A 20,459-nucleotide genomic window follows, 5' to 3' on the forward strand; every position below is an offset into this window, starting at 1 on the left:
TTGGGGTTTGTTTCTGAGAGCCTTCCCAGTAGGCCTCGGGGCAAGCCTGAGGAGTGCCCCTCCACCAGACAAAGGGGAAAAGTCTATAACGCACCGAAACAAAAGGGGAATACCTTTCCCTGGCCCCTTCACTGGGGCAGGAGTTGTCCTGTCGCTGGCCCCGGGGTGTCAGTCCTTCCCCTAAACAGGCACTGGGTTTTGGATGTCTCCCCTAGGGGGAGGAGCGCAGTCTTTCACACTGGAGAAGCCTATCTCCCTGCTGCCTCCAACCTTGCAGCAGTTTGTCTCTCCTCCCCCCTGCAGGAGAGAGATTTTAACAGGTTTCAGGCAGCCCTTAACTGGACTCAGGTGTCCCTAATTGACCTGAAGGAACCCCTTCCCAGCTTGTCGGAAAAAGGGCCTTTAGCATTCTAGGGCTAACATACCTGTTTTCCCAGACCCTCCTGCAGCTGTCTGGCCTGACTTTGTCACAGTACAGAAACATCTGGAAGTTAGCCACCACAACGTACAAATACTCCAGCAGTTATCAGGACAAACGAAGGCGAGGGGGCACAACTGAGACCCAATCCAGTGCTGCACTAAGGGAAGGGAAGGGAGCTCCAGATGGTTTATAAGAGCAAAAAGGACAACAATAGTACCTCTGGGAGAGCTTGCAGGGTCTGTGGCTACAATCATAGAATATCAGGGTTGCAAGGGACCTCAGGAGGTCATCTAGTCCAAGCCCCTGATGAAAGCAGGACCAATCCCCAGACAGATTTTTGCCCCAGATCCCTAAATGGCCCCCTCAAGGATTAAACTCACAACCCTGGGTTTAAGCAGGCCAATGCTCAAACCACTGAGCTATCCCTCCCCCCATCTCTGAGATGAGGGGCTGGACTGTATATTTGGGAGAGATGCCACCACTGAGCCACTGCATTGTGTGGATACCACCAAGCAGTGACCGGGCACCAAGCACGAGGACTTAACCCTCACTTCTCATCGCCTTGGGGGACAGAAGTAGACCCAGTCCCGGAGACCCAGAAGTTTACCACATCACAACCATGGCATCCACAGGAGGAGAACCAAATTTCAGGGGGAAAGGGGAACACATCTAGTAAGTATTGCAAGGTATTTTTATTAAAAAGTTTGTGGGAAAGGGGTTTTAAGCAACCTAGTTCCAGGTACTATAAGGGTGCCGCCATATTTATCTACAATCACTCTGTCTCCTGAGCTTTTGTTCCCCCACCCTTTGCTCAAAATGGCAGCCGCAATGAAGGATGTACAAGTTCTCCTGCCTTTTCCTTCCTCCCTCCTCACCTTTGCTAATACACAACCACCAGTATCTTGCTGTCTCCTTTCCAACAAACTTTGGGTCTGCCTAGAGGGGCTAGAGGGTATCTTGATGCATCTCTCCACTCTTCGTATACTTTGTGAATAGCAAGGATCTGAGTCGCTAACTGGTAGCCCTGCAAGACACCAGTAAGGGCAGCAGGTTCTAGGGCTCTCCATGCAGTAATGTAAGGCTCTACTTATGAGTCACTCAGGGGAAGCTAGAAAGAGGCAGTTATTTTTGCTGACTCACTCTAATATCCAATCAGCTGAGTCATGTTACAGTAGCTCCAAGTGCCTCTCAGAGAGCTAGGTGCAGGAAAGGAGGGGTCTTTCTGAGAAAAAACTGCAAGAAGATCTAAGATCAGAAGAAAGCATAGACTGAGCATTATGTGTTGCTGTTGTTGTTATTTAACAATACATGCAAACTCCAGGGTAGGAGTCTATACATGTCTATACTATGCTGCCTCTGAGCTTCTGGCCCACTGTTCCCTCTGTGCTACTGCTCCCATGATGAGATAGGAGTATACTTAAGGGAAAGCTTTCCAAAAGTACTGTTTCTGTTGGCTGTCTTTATGAGCGGAGGAAACACTAGATGAATGGAGGTAATAAGTAATAGTGTTGAGACAGATGGGAGCAGCAGGAGAGGGTAGTTTGACATGTGTGTTGGTTGGCAGGGAGAGAGAAGGTGGAGTCGTTGAAAGCTCCCTGCATGCATGTTGATGTTGACAGTGGGTGCTGGAGGGTGGGTGGGGGTAGTGTACTGTGCTCTTTTTGGGAACAGCAGCAAGGGACGGTGCTGTGTGTATACACAATGATCTGCCAGGATAGGTCAAGGACTCTCCGCTAGGCTTCTCTACTTCTCCCACAGCATGCCTTGCGACAGTAGGGCTAACCCAGTGTAGCATCAAAAATACAAGCATATGCCCAGTGTATCTTACTACTGAGCAGAAGTTTTGGGCTTGATAAAATGGGAGTGGATGCAACCAGGATTTGAACTGGGCTGAATCAGCGATCCAGCACTCTTTTGAGGATGCCTCTAGAATCGGGGGGTGGGGGGGAGGAGTGGTTTCAAAGGCAACCTTACCAAGGTGAAACAAGTTCAACCAGTGCAGATATTTGCAGAGGTCTGAAACAATAGCTCAGAGATGTGTGACCTCTCCCATTCCTCTCACTGCCTGATGATGGGCAGTTCAGATATCCAGTGATTATTTGCTCTTTCATTGTGAATCATGTAAGAAAAGAGAGGGAGAATCACAGACCTGCATGCTCTATCATGCTCATTCTGGTGCCATGAATGGAAGTTGTTTGGCAGATGCCACCGTTTCCCTCCCCCCGTCTGACCTCTGGAATCAAAAGGCCAGGGGAGCAAAGTGAGCCCTCCCAAAGTAAAGTCAATTCTGCAGAGCCCAGCCACTACCTCCAGCCAAGTTGCCCAGCCTGAGGAGTGGTGGCAGATCTGCCTCGGTGGAGAGTGTGGGGCCAGGCAGTTTCCTCCTTGACAATAAAGGTTGCAGCTCCGACATCTGTTGCAGCCCCTCTGCAGACTCAGGCAGACATCACCGCGTCAGTTACACTGAGCTCATGTTTTCAAGCTTTTCTTTGCAGTCATGAGGGCCAGAAACAATTGTTCCCATGAGAGCTGAGATTTTGATCTCATCTCATGTCTCTGGAGCCCTAGCCACATGCCTGTTGTGCCCATCATGGATCTGAATCTCACTGAGGGGTAAACAAGCCTGAGGAGACCCACAGAGCATAAGGGATCATATTTTGAACATTTGCATCATCTGCTGTGAGTGGTGTCTGATTTCGGCATCTCAAGAGGCCGGAAGCTGGCTTGTGCCCAGAGTGAGGGAGAGAACCACCACCTTCTTTTTTCCAGCTTCAGCAATGGGTGCAACTCAAATGGAACTACAACATTCAGTGTTTTATGGCCCATGCTAACCTGTACTTCCATAGTCAAGTTCACAAATGCGATAAAAAAGTAATCAGGATATCTGCTGAAATTCACATAAGCCTAAGTTTGTTTCATGTTGTTTTACCATATTTGGTAAACCCTATTTGGACCCTATTTGGACACAGACTGGCTAACCTAGTGAGGAGGGCTTTAAACTAGGTTCGATGGGGACAGGTGAGCAAAGCCCACGGGTAAGTGGGGAACATGGAGACCTGGGAGATGGGTCGGAAACAAGAGGGAGCGTGGGCTATAATGGCAGAGAGAAAGGAAGGGGCAAAACTGGGAGGCAAGATCAAACCAGTATCTTAGATGCCTATATACAAATGCGAGAAGTATGGGTAATAAGCAAGAAGAACTGGAAGTGCTAATAAATAAATACAACTATGACATTGTTGGCATCACTGAAACTTGGTGGGATAACACAAATGATTGGAATGTTGGTGTGGATGGGTACAGCTTGCTCAGGAAGGATAGACAGGGGAAAAAGGGAGGAGGTGTTGCCTTATATATTAAAAATGTACACACTTGGACTGAGGTGGAGATGGACATAGGAGACGGAAGTGTTGAGAGTCTCTGGGTTAGGCTAAAAGGGGTAAAAAACAAGGGTGATGTCATGCTACGAATCTACTACAGGCCACCTAACCAGGTGGAAGAGATGGATGAGGCTTTTTTAAAAACAACTAACAAAATCATCCAAAACCCAAGATTTGGTGGTGATGGGGGACTTCAACTATCCAAATATATGTTGGGAAAATAACACAGCGGGGCACAGACTATCCAATAAATTCTTGGACTGCATTGCAGACAACTTTTTATTTCAGAAGGTTGAAAAAGCTACTAGGGGGGAAGCTGTTCTAGACTTGATTTTAACAAATAGGGAGGAACTCGTTGAGAATTTGAAAGTAGAAGGCAGCTTGGGTGAAAGTGATCATGAAATCATAGAGTTTGCAATTCTAAGGAAGGGTAGAAGGGAGTACAGCAAAATAGAGAAAATGGATTTCAGGAAGGCGGATTTTGGTAAGCTCAGAGAGCTGATAGGCAAGGTCCCATGGGAATCAAGACTGAGGGGAAAAACAACTGAGGAGAGTTGGCAGTTTTTCAAAGAGACACTATTAAGGGCCCAAAAGCAAGCTATTCTGCTGGGTAGGAAAGATTGAAAATGTGGCAAAAGACCACCTTGGCTTAACCACGAGATCTTGCATGATCTAAAAAATAAAAAGGAGTCATATAAAAAATGGAAACTAGGACAGATTATAAAGGATGAATATAGGCAAACAACACAGGAATGCAGGGGCAAGATTGGAAAGGCAAAGGCACAAAATGAGCTCAAGCTAGCTACGGGAATAAAGGGAAACAAGAAGACTTTTTATCAATACATTAGAAGCAAGAGGAAGACCCAGGAAGACCAAGAGGAAGACCAACTGCTCAGTGAAGAGGGAGAAACAGTAACAGGAAACTTGGAAATGGCAGAGATGCTTAATGACTTCTTTGTTTCGGTCTTCACAGTCCGAAGGAATGCCTAACATAGTGAATGCTAATGGGAAGGGGGTAGGTTTAGCAGATAAAATAAAAAAAGAACAAGTTAAAAATCACTTAGAAAAGTTAGATGCCTGCAAGTCACCAGGGCCTGATGAAATGCATCCTAGAATACTCAAGGAGCTAATAGAGGAGGTATCTGAGCTATTATCTTTGGAAAATCATGGGAGACAGGAGAGATTCCAGAAGACTGGAAAAGGGCAAATATAGTGCCCATCTATAAAAAGGGAAATAAAAACGACCCAGGAAACGACAGACCAGTTAGTTTAACTTCTGTGCCAGGGAAGATAATGGAGCAAGTAATTAAGGAAATCATCTGCAAACACTTGGAAGGTGGTAAGGTGATAGGGAACAGCCAGCATGGATTTGTAAAGAACAAATCGTGTCAAACCAATCTGATAGCTTTCTTTGATAGGATAACGAGTCTTGTGGATAAGGGAGAAGCTGTGGATGTGGTATACCTAGACTTTAGTAAGGCATTTGATATGGTCTCACATGATATTCTCATCGATAAACTAGGCAAATACAATTTAGATGGGGCTACTATAAGGTGGGTGCATAACCGTAATCAGAGAGTTGTTATTAATGGTTCCCAATCCTGCTGGAAAGGTATAACAAGTGGGGTTCTGCAGGGGTCTGTTTTGGGACCGGCTCTGTTCAATATCTTCATCAACGACTTAGATATTGGCATAGAAAGTATGCTTATTAAGTTTGCAGATGATACCAAACTGGGAGGGATTGCAACTGCTTTGGAGGACAGGGTCATAATTCAAAATGATCTGGACAAATTGGAGAAATGGTCTGAGGTAAACAGGATGAAGTTTAACAAAGACAAATGCAAAGTGCTCCACTTAGGAAGGAAAAATCAGTTTCACACATACAGAATGGGAAGAGACTGTCTAGGAAGGAGTACAGCAGAAGGGATCTAGGGGTTATAGTGGACCACAAGCTAAATATGAGTCAACAGTGTGATGCTGTTGCAAAAAAAGCAAACATGATTCTGGGATGCATTAACAGGTGTGTTGTGAGCAAGACACGAGAAGTCATTCTTCCGCTCTACTCTGCGCTGGTTAGGCCTCAACTGGAGTATTGTGTTCAGTTCTGGGCACCGCAATTCAAGAAAGATGTGGAGAAATTGGAGAGGGTCCAGAGAAGAGCAACAAGAATGATTAAAGGTCTAGAGAACATGACCTATGAAGGAAGGCTGAAAGAATTGGGTTTGTTTAGTTTGGAAAAGAGAAGACTGAGAGGGGACATGATAGCAGTTTTCAGGTATCTAAAAGGGTGTCATAAGGACTTTATGGGAGGGAGAAAACTTGTTCACCTTAGCCTCCAAGGATAGAACAAGAAGCAATGGGCTTAAACTGCAGCAAGGGAGGTTTAGGTTGGACATTAGGAAAAAGTTCCTGTCAGGGTGTTTAAACACTGGAATAAATTGCCTAGGGAGGTTGTGGAATCTCCATCTCTGGAGATATTTAAGAGTAGGTTAGATAAATGTCTATGAGGGATGGTCTAGACAGTATTTGGTCCTGCCATGAGGGCAGGGGACTGGACTCGATGACCTCTCGAGGTCCCTTCCAGTCCTAGAATCTATGAATCTATGAAAACCATAATTACATGACAAAACAGTGTGCAACTGCGTATTTTTATGGAAAAAATGTGTAACCCCACGTGTAACCCATTATAAATTTCTATTCAGCACAGATACAAACTACTGTACTGTGGAAATCACCATCTCAATCTTTATGCCTAACCTTTTAAACTTGGGTGCCTAAAGCTAGGGACCTTAAGCAAAGTAGCCTGAATTTGCTGGACTCCCATAGTTCACACCGACTTAATGGGACTGGTTGCATGAGCCAGGACAGTGAAATTTGGCACTCAGATTTTTATATATATTTTTTAAAAGGTGCAATAGATCGACAGAGAGCTCTAGCACAAATTAATACAGAAATGAGGCCTCTACCAAAGCCTTATTCAATGCCCATTTGAAGTCAATGCAAAGACTCCCACTGACTTCAATGGGTACTGGGTTAAGTCCATGGAGGTGATAAGTGGATAAATTACCCTAGATATTAGCACCGAACAGTTATTATTAATAAACTATTATTTGGTCACTAGCTAATGAAAAAGAATGAACGACGAGAGATGAATGTAGCGCTAGAAGTGCAGGGGCAATGCTTGCTAATCTTAACTGGAGTCGCATGCAAGTTTTGAGGGAAGACTATGCTGCCCTTTAAATTGTAATTTTTGTTGTCTGAAGTTGAAATGTTCTGATACTAAGTACAAGTGCATCTTCCTATTGCTTACCAGATGGAGCTCAAGACCTGCTACTACCAGTGGGTTTAGGAAGGTATTACCTGTTTTTCTGAAGCAAAAACTTCAATGAAATTTGGCACTGCGGCTTAATTAGTTTATCGGGAAAGATGTTAATTTCCCAAATTATTATGCACCACCTGAAGTTACTGGAGACGTAAAAAGAAGACAAAACAAAAAACCTGATGTTTTCATTTTGACTGGGCACCGAGTCAGGCTTTTACATTTGGACAGATTGCAGTTTGGAAGTTGGCAGGCTGAGAATTCCAAGCTAGTCCCAGCAGGAAGCGGTTTTTAATCAGGCTGATAAAGCCTGGAAACCTCGTGCTAATGTTTAGGTCTATTCCATGTCATTGAACCACAACATAAGGTTCTAGCAGTATATAAACTGTAGACACAGCTTACACCTTTCACTGAAACTATCTCCTGGTGGGCTGGTGGTCATGTAACTCACATGATCAGTCTGTTGCTAATGTTTAGTATGGAATACGTGTGCTCAGCAAATCACAGTTAAAAATGCTGTTACTGTATTAAAATTATATACTTAGAAAAAGTGAAACAAACCAGTGCTCTAAACCAAACCTAATTACAAAGGGCACAGGAAGCCTCATGGTATATTTACATTGAGCCTTAAAAGGTAAGCCTGGAGTTCGATATTTGAATTGTTGGTAAACATCAGACCATGTTCTAGAAAAATTTGCACTCTTTTATATATCTGCTCCTTACAAACCCCAACGAGCCACCTTTTCTTACCTCTTCCAAAAACTCTTTCCACTCCCCTAACCTAGGGACCCAATTCCCTATGAGATTTCCCCTTGGAAATTGAAGCTCATTAGACCCAAACCTCCAAGAAAAACTGCAGTCTTCCTTTTCTTCCAGTCCTGTCAACTGGACTTGCAGAATCCATGTTGCAAACCTTCTGTGAACTAAATCCTGCAATGGTCATAGACATCTAGGCTGACCAAAACGATCATTAATATATTAATGTTGTCTCCCGCCACATTTTTAGTCTATTCACACTATGACTCACGCATGAAATATACCAAAAGATCTATATAGTCTCGTTCAGGATTCAATCTCTCTCCCTTTATATTGAGTATTGTGTACACACACACACACACACTCATGACTACACACACACACATAGTGTAAACATTAATGTTACATCTGAACATGATAGAATTTGTTTTCCTTTTTAAAAAAAATACTAGAAAGTCACAAACAAAACCAAAAAGTTATTAAGGTTGTAAAGTCAAACACTCAGCCATCAAGAAATGCCCAAATTAAGGTTGCCTGGGCAACCCTAATTCTGCCCACTGTGCAAGTGCATTTTGATACAGTTTTAACTGATATGATCATATACTATGTTTTCTACAGGACCCCTGCCTTGATCCAGGCACGTATTGGGTGAGGTACAGCAAATGAGGCGGCTCAATATTTCTTTCTATTTTTATCATTCAGTTTGTGGCCCTGTGCAGGGGTGCTGGAACAATTTTTATAGTGGGGGGACTGAGAGCCATTTAACCAAAACTGTTAGCCCTGTATATAATAGAAACCACTTCAAGCCAGGGGGTCCAGTAGCACCCCCAGAACCGCTACTTCCAGCACCTATGGCCCTGTGCCTTAATCACTGCACACCATCCAACCATTGTACCAAATAAGGAATTAATAATTTCCTCAATAGCTTTTCTATAGTTCTTATCATTGTAGCATCTGATCCTCACAAACATTAACAAATTTACCTTCACAACTCCCTTCTGAAGGGGCAATGTACTACTATTGCTATTTTACAGTGGGTGAACTGAGCACATAGACCAACATTTGCAAACTAATTAGGGTCAGGGCCGCCCGGGGGGGGGGGCAAGTAGGGCAATTTGCCCCAGGCCCCAGGCCCCACAGGGGCCCCCACGAGAATATAGTATTCTATGGTATTGCAACTTTTTTTATGGAAGGGGCCCCTGAAATTGCTTTGCCCCAGACCCCCTGAATCTTCTGGACAGCCCTGATTAGGATCCACTAATTTTGGTTTTCTCGGTGACGGGGCACCTGACTGAAGACACCTAGGGGCTGATTTTTCAAAGTACTTAGCATTTTTATATCACTGTATACAATCACAGTATTGTACAAACATTAATTAATCCTAACAACCCCCTAGGTTGAGGAGGAATACATTTTCTTATCCCTGTTTTACAGATGGCCACACTAAGAAAGAAGGCTGATGTGATTTGAACAGCAGAGCCAGAATAAGAACTCATGACGTCCTGATTCTCAATCTCACGCTTATTCCTTCAGACCACACTGTTTTTGTCAGAGGTACCAACCATCCACAGCTTCTACTGACTTCGGTTGTAGTTGTGAGTGCACGGCCCTGCTGCGAATCAGACCATTGGTGTCTCCATTTGGGCACTCAAAATAAGGAACACAACTAATGGCCTCTTGTGACAATTTTGGTTTTAGTTACTTGCTCAGTATCACATAGGAACACTGTAGCAGAGCCAGAGAGAGAAATGAATTCTCCTGTGTGACATTTACCTGCCTTAACCACAAGACAATCCTTTATTTGCCCACATTCCAACGTCTACAGCAAGAGATCCTGCAGACAACAGCCTCATTCCTTACACAACTCTGATTCACTCCCTGAGCACCATCCACCCTCAGCCCTGTATAACGTAGGGGTCCTATGTAAATGTTAGCATGTGATTACATAATTAAAGACTGTGTCATAATGCAAACACACTAGTGGAGAGAATTAAGGTTGCATTGACTTAATTCTAGCATTTCCTATATTTTTTGCTCCACGTGTATGGAAAATACAGGATATTTCAGATGTGACTTATTTTCATGCTTAGACATTGCACTCAGAACTTCTTTGAAAGGAAACATCTATCAAAAACATTTAGAATCCATCATACTGTACTTACTGTGAATTTTTCCAATCCTGTTGCTGCTCCTGCATTTCCAACAAATATACCAGAGCTGGATTCAAATTGCAAGGCCTGAGATGACCTCTGAAATTGAACTCTGTTATATTCTTCACAATCCATGAACAGAACAGTGTCATTTCCCTGAACAGTCACTGTAAATCGATTCCATTTATTAGTCATCACTGGAACTTTAAATGAAGCAGCCTCTCGGGAGATGTAGGAACCAGGCTCTGTGTAGTACATGATTATTCTCTGGGTGCCATCATCAACTGGCGATAGTCTCATTCCCAAGTATATAGTTTTCTGAAAGGCATCTGTTATTGCAAATAGTACACCTCCATCATCGCTGTTTGGTTTTACTGTAACTACGATAGCAAAATCACTATAGAAGGTCTGTGGTATTAAAGTGCTTGTCAAACGGCCGATGTTAGCATCTGGTCCAAAACTGTAAGCTGGAAACCCTCCATAGCCAGTGATAAAGGAGACAGAAAGAGGGAGTGGAACTCCTATCAGCTCTGTCAGATCAAGATGACCCTTTGATCCTCGTTCTGTAGCATCAGACAAAAATATGTTATTTACTCCAGTGTCTACGTTTTATTTAACATTATATGGCTTAATGAAATTACAATACGGCTAATGTGCTAATATTTGAAACCCCTATTCAGCAAGGTGCTTGAGCACATGCCTTACTTTAAGCACATCAGAAATCTCATTGACTGACAGTACTACTCACATGTTTAAAGTTAGGCACATGTTTAAGTGTGCTGGGGGACCAGTTCTTTTGCAGGGAGCTCCTACAAAAATGTTCTCCTTTAGCCTTTCATAAACCACGAGTTACATGCACTTGCAGAGAGGAGATGAGAGAACAGAGAATTTATTCCTTTGTTTTCTCAAATAAACAAAGATATTGTAACATAGACATGATGAAGGGAGGAAGCAACAACCTGGCACAAACAATGCAGTGGAGTTTTACAAATGCAGGATAAGGCTACAAGTTGAGCTGAGAGAAATTTTTTGTATGAAACCTTTTTGTAATGAAAAATGCAGACTTGGCAACACCAAAATGTTTTGTGAATTCATGTCAGTTTTACCAGATTGTTTTGGATGAAAATCAACCTGGGGAAAAAACAAACAAACCCTGGGATGTTTTATTTTGACATTTTTTTAAATGAAACATTTCAATTTTTTTAGTTGAAAATTATATTTTGTTTCAAAGCTTCCTTTTTTTTTTTAAATCAAAACCATTTAAAAATGCTCCCAATCAAAGCCAAAATATTTAGTTTTGGTTCAACCAAAATGTTTCATTCAACTTAAATTGAAATTGTTTTTTACTCAATTCACTAAAAATTTTGAAAAATTTTGTTTTCAGTTTGACTCAAAACATATTTTTTTCAAACTAGCCCAAAAAATCTGTTATTTGCACAGCTCTAATTATGAGTAAGATACCTTGGAGGATTTTCTCTAAAAGTAGGGTTGCCAGGCATCCAGTTTTTGACTGGAATGCCCGGTCGAAAAGGGACCCTGGCGGCTCTGGACAGTACTGCTGACCGGGCTGTTAAAAGTCCATTCAGCGGTGCAGTAGGGCTAAGGCAGGCTCCCTGCCTGTCTTGGCTCCGCGCGGCTCCCAGAAGCGGCGGCATGTCCCATCTCCAGCTCCTAGGTGCAGGGGCAGCCAGGGGGCTCCATGTGCTGCCCGGGGCTCCAGGTGCTGCCCCCACCCTGAGCACCAGCTCTGCAGCTCCCATTGGCTGGAACCAGCCCGGAGCCCCCTCCTGCACCCCAAACCCCTCATCCCTGGCCCCACACCAGAGCTTGCACCCCCAGCCGGAGCCCTCAGTCCCTCCCTCACCCTAACCCCTGTCTCAGCTGGAGTCCCCTCCCACACTCTGAACCCCTCAGCCCCACCCCCCCAGCCTGGAGCCCCCTCCTGAACCCCAAACCCCTCATCCCCAGCCCCACCCCAGAGCCCACACCCCCAGCCAGAGCTCTCACCCCCTCCAACACCCCAAAGCCCTGCCTCAGCCCAATGAAAATGAGCGAGTGAGCGAGGGTAGGGAAGAGCAAACGACATGGGGAGGGGGATGAAGTGAGACAGGGACGGGGCAGGGGCAGGGCCTAGGTGTGGGGCAGGGGTGTTCGGTTTTCTACAATCAGAAAGTTGGCAATCCTAAAACTTTGCTCAAACACATATTACGAGGATTTTCGTTTTCATTTTACACCACTTTTGTCGATTCAAGGAATGTTTATTCCCATGGTTTCTTTATATAGAAAACATTCTTCAGTAGTTAAATCTCAGTTTGAAATCAGGGAATTTCCATTCCGTAACATAACCAGAAGTAACGGTCCCTGAAAATATGCCCTGGGAGAAAATCCCTCCTTTGTAGTCAGTTTAACTCTGAGCATCTGAGTATGACCAGCATTGAGCATCTAATACCATTTTTATTCATATTTTCCAGATTCCTAGTAAGGTAGATTCTACCAATACTTCCAAGAACAGGGACTTCCAAATGCCAATCACCTTCTGGGAAATAAAACACTAAAAGTATTATAGCATTTTTAATAACCAGGAATGTCTGGCTGTAGCAGGGTGGTTACCCGCTCCTGCCCTGAGGGGTTTAAAACAGCCCTGGAGGAGGGCTGTGGAAGGGCAAGACGCCTGGGCTGATTGGGAGGAAGCAGGCTCAGCTGGGGCCATGCCCCAATCAGGGCCCAGCTAGCCCTATAAAGGCTTGAGCCAGGAGCTCAAGCAGACAGTCTCTCCCTAGCTGTAGAGGGAGATAGACCTGGCTGCAGGGATCTGAGCAGAGTACCTGAGTGGTGCAGGACTGGGGAAAGGCAGAGGAGCTGGGGAGGCTCCAGCCTGAAAAGCCCCAGGCTGTGGCCTAGCAGAAGGCCAACGGGTACTGGGGGTTGCAGAGGGCAGCCCAGTGGTAGGCAAAGGCAGCTGGTCCAAACCCTTGCCGGTGATGAGTAGGCTGCCCCATTGTGCTAGACAATGACTGGCAGTAGCCTTATACTGAGGCAAAGTGGGGATTAGAGGGTAGGGGGTTCCCCAGAGAGGGGAGGCCCTGAGAAAGGGGTTCCTGCCAGGGGGCAGCACCCCAGATAACGGGGCACCAGATCCAGGAGGGACACGGGGGGCCAATGACTGGAGAGCTAATTCCTGGAGACGACCAGCAGGAGGCGCTGCAGCGGTGAGTTCCACACGTTTACACCGGCTAATTCCACATGTGGCTTAATTAGACTCTAAGTCTTGGTTATCCGTTGTATTTATTTGTACATAGCAATAAGATCATACACTCCTCCTCCTTCACCTCCATAGCCTCCTCTTATCCTGAAAAATGTAAGATATCATTGTAGCTAAAACTCACCATACCTTTGATCAATGCTTATCAGAACGCCCTCCAGAATGTTTAAACTTCATAGAGGTAGGTGAGACAAAAGACTTGTGTATGGATGTTTCTTAATAACATCCATGCACAATTTCTCTTGTCTTGAATGTAACACTCCAATTAATAAATCCTCAGATGGTGTTGTCTTTCTAAAACTGTACATGAAAAATGTGCCCCTATCTCTGTTACGACTAACTTGAATCCTTAAATTACTTTAATGATCAAGTATCTACTGGCATACTCTATATTCCCGTTCTTTGTCAAACAATGTATATTATCTTACAATTTTTAGATCCCAAAATGAATCTTAATTTTATATTTGCTGATGTGACAGCCAGGATAATGTGTGTCTCAAACCAAGTGGCTGAGTGCACTCTACCTACATAACTGCATGCTGCTAGTAAAGGGTGAATCTGTAATAACCCAGGAGCTGCAGCAGGTGGTAATAGAGATAGAGTTCACTTAAATTGGTAGTATAGACCAAGTCTATGTTGGTATAACTACGTCACATAACCGAGCAACATAATTATACCAACCTAACCCCCACCATAGATAGTGCTATGTCGACAGGAGGGCTTCTCTCATTGACATAAGTACTGCTGATCAGGGAGGTGGAGTACTGACGCCAACGGGAGAAGCTTTCCCATTGGCACAGGCAGCATCTTCACTAAGCACTACAGCTGTGCTGCTGCAGCACTGTAAGTGCAGACAAGCTCTTAGGGTCATAGAACAGGAAAGGGATCCAGTTTCTTGTCAAACTAAAAGGGGAAGCAGTGATTCCTGTGTGTCTCTTTCTTTTTTCCTTCTTTACGGGGTAATAATAGTACCTTAAAGTGCAAAGGCAGTGTGAAATGGTTAATCAGGCTTCTGTAGTTTAGATTAGTATTTAAACAGGACCATTTAGAAGCAAAAAGGAATGATATGCTAAGTTGAAGTACTTTCACTGAACATTTTGTATACTCAGAGGAATGAGCCGCATTTCTAAGATCATCTCCTTAACCTGTTTCTGAAGATGATCTACCTCTATTGTCACTTAAAGTATTAATAGTATTTTCAATGACTCCCCATAGACATTCACTTCTGACTAAGTTCCTCCCACCTTGGGCCGGATCCTCAGACTACATGTGGGCATGGAGGACATAACAAACCAGCTGTGATGTTAGCAGACCAGGTGCCAGCTCATGCCAGAGCCCTAGGCCAATTCACTTGTGTATTAGTATAGCTCAAAGTGATTGTTAAATGTATAAGTGTATTTGGTGTTTAAACTTCATGAAAACTAATGGGATGTTACTTGCATTTTCACTTATCTGTATCCTGTTATAATGTAGTAGCAAACATTTACATTGTAAATACTTTGTTATTAAATAACCCATCAAATGAGAGAGAAGCTTTGTGGAATGCAAATGAAGAACTTCAACAGAAAAGTGCTAATTTCAAAGCAAATGGTCACTGTGTGTGATGATCAGAAGTCTAAGACTCAAAATGCATTCCTCACTCTCTGACATCAAAGGAAAAGCCCAAATGGGTAGTGACCCTATCAGCTTGTTTTCGGTGAGAAGACGCTATAAGTGTGGATTCAAGGAAAGATCCTGCATCTCTGGACTGTTTGGACTCTTACGGGGAAGCATACCAGATGCAAAGCAGAGATCCCCAGAGACCACCTGGGTACCCTGAAATGACTTGGGAAAGTAGCAGCTTATTACATCACTGCCACCATTTGGAGTTACAAACTGTGACTCACCTGTGCACACTTTACCTGCTTTAACCTCTCAATAATTCTCATTTCCTTTTATTAGCTAATATACCTTTAGTTAGTTCACTAGCGAATTGGCTGCCAGCCTTGTCTTCGGTGCAAGATCCAGAGTACCAATTGATTTGGAGTAAGTGACTGGTCTCTTGAGACTGGAAGCAATCTAAATGTGATGTGATTTTTTGTTTTGTTTTTTTGTTTTAAGTAAGTGATCCTTTTATCACAAAAGTTCAGTTTGCTTGGGTGGCAAGACAGACTGGAGAGTCTGAGGGGACTGTCTGTGACTCAACTGTAAGATGGATATAGTGATCCAGGAGTTCACATTTGTTACTGGCTTGGTGAAATCTAATTATAGAACATACCACCAGTTTGGGGCGTCTGCCCTGTTTTCTGACAATCTGCCCTGAGGCAGTGGCGTATTATCGCCTAGGCCAACAAGGCCTAGGCCAGCAAATTTGCTCTTGCCCCCTCCCCAACTCCGCCCCTTCCCCAAATCCCCGGCCCGCCTCCTCCCCCAGGCGCGCCACGCTTCCCTCCTTCCACCTCCCTCCCAGGCTTGCCGTGCTGGGAGGGAGGGAGAAGCGAGGTGCAGCGCGCTTGGAGGAGGCGGAGCAGAGATGAGCTACGGTCCGTGGGCGCGGGAACTGCTCCCCGGCCCGCTCCAGCTCACCTCTGCTCCACCGCCGCCGCAACTCCCCTTCTCCCCCCTCCCTCCCTCCCAGGCTTGCCACGCAAAACCGCTGAGAGGGAGGGAGGAGAAGCGAGTAGCGGCGCGTTCGGGGGATAGCGGAGGTGAGCTGGGGCCGGCGGGCATGGAGAGTAACTCTGGGGGGGGGGCAGGGAACCACTCCCTGCCCCAGCTCACCCCTGCTCCACTGCCACCATCCCCCGAGCGCGCCACAACTCCCCTTCTCCCCCCTCCCTCCCCGGCTTGTCGCGGGGGAGCGGAGGTGAGCTGGCGGGGTGGGGGGGGGGGTGGCAATTTTTTGACAGCCTAGGGGCGGCAAATTTGTTAATCCGCTCCTGCCCTGAGGTGGGTACTCACAGTCATGAGCCACTCCAGACAGCGTGACACCAGCCAACACACAGAACAAGCATCTCAGCCAGTCAAAGGCCAGGATTCTCCTTGCCTCCAGGAGACAGGAGGGCCATTCTACCATGGTGTAGCCCTCCAAACCCACCAAATTCCAAAACTTACTCAAGTGGCAACAACAGTTTACCAAAGGAAAGAGGAGCAACTTATGTGATGAGTTAGCAAGACCACTTTCTAGGAACCATCAACACAATGGTTCCCAGAAAGCCCCTTTTGATTCATCATGCACACAGGTCTCCATGGTTCTTGGAGGACTTCCATGAGATGAAAACAGAAGGATGGAAAGTATAGTATTGGTGGTGGAAAAGTAGGGCTGAGGCAGACAGACAACTACCAAAATGCTCTACAAGAGCATGCCAAGGTTGTATTACAGGCAAAGGGTTCCCCCTTCTCCTCCTCCTCCTCCTCCTCCTCCTCCATCATAGTGGCTCTAAAAGCATGCCTGAAGTATACCATGGTGGTGAAAAGCTTCATCATCCCAGATTGTCTCCAGTCCACAACAGAACCTGAGCACTAATCACTATAAGGAGCAAGCATCCTTTTCCAGTGGGAAGATCACCAGATCTGGGAAGTTTCTGGAACTTGACACCATGCACAGGCCTAACCATTTGACACCACACTCTCTCTGAATTTAGTCCATTTACATAACAGGAAATCCTGGAGGGGGAGTGGATTCCCCTGTTTGCCCTGCAAAAGGCTGACTGGATTAGTATCAGAGATCATCACTTGTTACAATTCACCAGCCTTATCTTTTCACACTATTTTTGGAATGTGGTGAGATCCATGAGCTTTAGTAGGCCTTTATGAGAGTGTCAAGCCTCGAGAATTTAGCCTGATTCAGGTTACCCCATCTGGCCTATAGCACACTAATTTACACCATCTTTAAAAATTTAAGCTAAGGGTAAAAAATTTTAAAAGGCTCCTAAATCATTTAGGGGATAAGTAATTTTTGAAAATGGCACTTAGGCACTTTTGAAAGCTTTACCCATTCCCTTCAATCCATGGTTAATCCTGAGACCAGGGGCTGATTAGATATATAAAGCTAATTGAGTTTCCAGATCCTCTCAGAGCTCCTGTAGCATCATTGGATGCCACCAGTCAGGCTTAGTGATTTATTCTGGGAAACCTACATTTTAGTTTTGTGAGCATGGTATCAAATATCCTATAAACATCTTTATCCACTCTGCCTCTATGAGGAATCACAGCATATTCATTTGGATTTACAGTATTTATCCTCTAATGTGAATACTTTTGAGAGAGCCTTTTTCTGCTGCTCAAGTCACTCATATCCTAAATCAAGATTTCTTCACATTTAATTTTTAATGGTTCTACAGTAAATGTTATGGCTCTATATGGCATGACAGGGAGGTAACACATACCCATTCTCTCTCGCTCTCCAGCTCTTACTCAGCCTCATCTTGAATACTGTGTTTAGTTCTGGGTACTACATTACCAGATAAATATTAACATATTGGATGGTGTACAGAGAAAAACAAAAAATAGTTAGGAAGCAACTGACGTATAAGGAAAGATTTTAAGAATAGGAGGGGGGGAAATTCTTTACCACCACAAAAGAGGGTGTCACAACAAGTTTAAATTCTGCAGATAACAGAAATAAATATACATGAATGACATACTCAAACCCTTATCATTCAGCTCCAAGACATAACCCTACAACTTGAGCCAAAGAAGAGCTCTTTTAGTGGGTAGCAGTTGCAAGTGCCTTATCTGTTGGGTCAATCACTGAAGGACATCGTATTCAATCACAGTAATTGATTATGGGGTTTTGTTAACTGCTAATTAAAATATGTGTTGGGGGAGAACTCAGAACATGACACGATGGTTGCCCATTAGCTGTTTTACAAATTTGAAATAAATTAGGGCTGCCAAGCTATTAAATTAATTGCGTGATTAATCACACTGTTAAAAAACAATAGAATACCATTTATTTAAATATTTTTGGATGTTTTCTACATTTTCAAATCTATTGATTTCAATTACAACACAGAATACAAACTGTACAGTGTTCACTTTATATTTACTTGTGATTACAAGTATTTGCACTGTAAAAAAGAAACAAAAGAAATAGTATTTTGCAATGCATTGCAGTACTTGTATTAGGTGAAATCTCTTTATCATGAAAGTTATAAATGTAACTTACAAAGGTAGAATTATGCATTCAAAAACAAAACAATGTAAAACTTTAGAGCCTACAAGTCCACTCAGTGCTACTTCTTGTTCAGCCAATCGCTCAGACAAACAAGTTTGTTTACATTTGCAGGAGATAATGCTGCCCGCTTCTTGTTTACAATATCATCTGAAAGTGAGAACAGGTGTTCACATGGCACTGTTTTAGCTGGCATCGCAAGATATTTATGTGCCAGATGCACTAAAGATTCATATGTTCCTTCATGCTGCAACCGCCATTCCAGGGAACATGTGTCCATGCTGATGACGGGTTCTGCTCGATAACCATCCAAACAGTGCAGACCAAAGCAAGTTCAGTTTCATCATTGATTTTATATATATATATATATATATATATATATATATATATATATATATATATATATATATATATATATATATATATAAATTTTTTTGGGTGGTGGTTCAGGTTCTGTAGTTTCCGCATCAGAGTGTTGCTCTTTTAAGACTTCTGAAAACATGCTCTATACCACGGGTTCTCAAACTGGGGGTCGGGACCCCTCAGGGGGTCACGAGGTTATTACATGGGGGATCGTGAACTGTCCGCCTCTATCCCAAACCCCACTTTGCCTTCAGCATTTATAATGGTGTTAAATACGTAAAGAAGTGTTTTTTTTTAATTTAAAAGGAGGGTCTCACACAGAGGCTTGCTATGTGAAAGGGGTCACCAGTACAAACATTTGAGAACCACTGCTCTACACCTAGTCCCTCTCAGATTTTGGAAGGCACTTCAGATTCTTAAACCTTAGGTCGAGAGCTGTAGCTATCTTTAGAAATCTCACTTTGGTACTGTCTTTGTGTTTTGTCAGATCTGCAGTGAAAGTGTTCTTAAAACGAACAGCATGTGCTGGGTCATCATCCGAGACTGCTATAACATGAAATATAGGGCAGAACGCGGGTAAAACAGAACAGGAGGCATACAATTCTCCCCCAAGGAGTTCAGTCGAAAATTTAATTAATGCTTGATTTTTTTAATGAGCATCATCAGCATGGAAACATATCCTCTGGAATGGTGGCCAAAGCATGAAGGGGCATACAAATGTTTAGCATACCTAACACCTAAATACCTTGCAATACTGGCTACAAAAGTGCCATGCGAATGCCTGTTCTCACTTTCAGGTGACATTGTAAATAAGAAGCAGGCAGCATTGTCTCCTGTAAATGTAAACAAACTTGTTTCTCTTAGCGATTGGCTGAACAAGAAGTAGAACTGAGTGGACTTGTAGGCTCTAAAGTTTTACATTGTTTTGTTTGAGTGAAGCTATATAACAAAAAAAATCTACATCTGTAAGTTGCACTTACACGATAAAAAGATCACACTACAGTACTTGTCTGAGGTGAACTGAAAAATACTATTTCTTTTGTTGGCCATTTTTAAAGTGCAAATATTTGTAATCAAAAATATAAAGTGAGTACTGTATACTTTGTATTCTGCGTTGTAATTGAAATCAATACATTTGAAAATTTAAAAGACATCCAAAAATATTTAATAAATTTCAATTGGTATTCTATTGTTTAGCAGTGCAATTAATCGTGATTAATTTAACTGCGATTAATTTTTTTGAGTTAATCGCATGAGTTAACTGTGATTCATCTACAGTCCTAAAATAAATATCCACATGAAGCCAGTGCATTACAGTACAATTAGAGCCAACTCTATACTACAGGCTCTGTAGCAGCAAAGCTCGTAGCTATGCCAGCATCCCCCATAGTATATGTAACTTTAGCGCCCTCGTGGCCAAGATGGAGTCTGCTCTGCAGGCAGCTCTGGCCAAGAGAAGGCGTGCGCAGGAACACAGCAGGAGAAATCCCTTCCACCCCAGGGGCACCTGTTCCAAACCCCCCAGAGTGAACACACACACCCACAGGAAAAGTACAGTGGATATAACAAGGGAAATATTTATTTACAGAGGGATGAGAGGAGAAAAACAACAAGGGGAAATATAGGGGGAGCAGTAAGACAGGGCTGCATCCAAGC

At 43.7% G+C, this 20,459-nt stretch overlaps 1 protein-coding gene across 1 annotated transcript in view; it reads right to left on the reverse strand.

Moving 5' to 3' along the window:
- COL15A1 (collagen type XV alpha 1 chain) overlaps positions 1–20,459 on the reverse strand; it is a 198,937-nt gene that overhangs the window by 154,042 nt on the left and 24,436 nt on the right. The window contains exon 2 of the mRNA XM_065400013.1: positions 10,036–10,586. Coding sequence (XP_065256085.1) covers positions 10,036–10,586 — 551 coding nt within the window. The remainder of the gene's footprint in view (positions 1–10,035; positions 10,587–20,459) is intronic.

Source organism: Emys orbicularis, chromosome 2 (assembly GCF_028017835.1).
Source record: "Emys orbicularis isolate rEmyOrb1 chromosome 2, rEmyOrb1.hap1, whole genome shotgun sequence".
In the NCBI taxonomy this organism is placed as follows: domain Eukaryota; kingdom Metazoa; phylum Chordata; order Testudines; family Emydidae; genus Emys; species Emys orbicularis.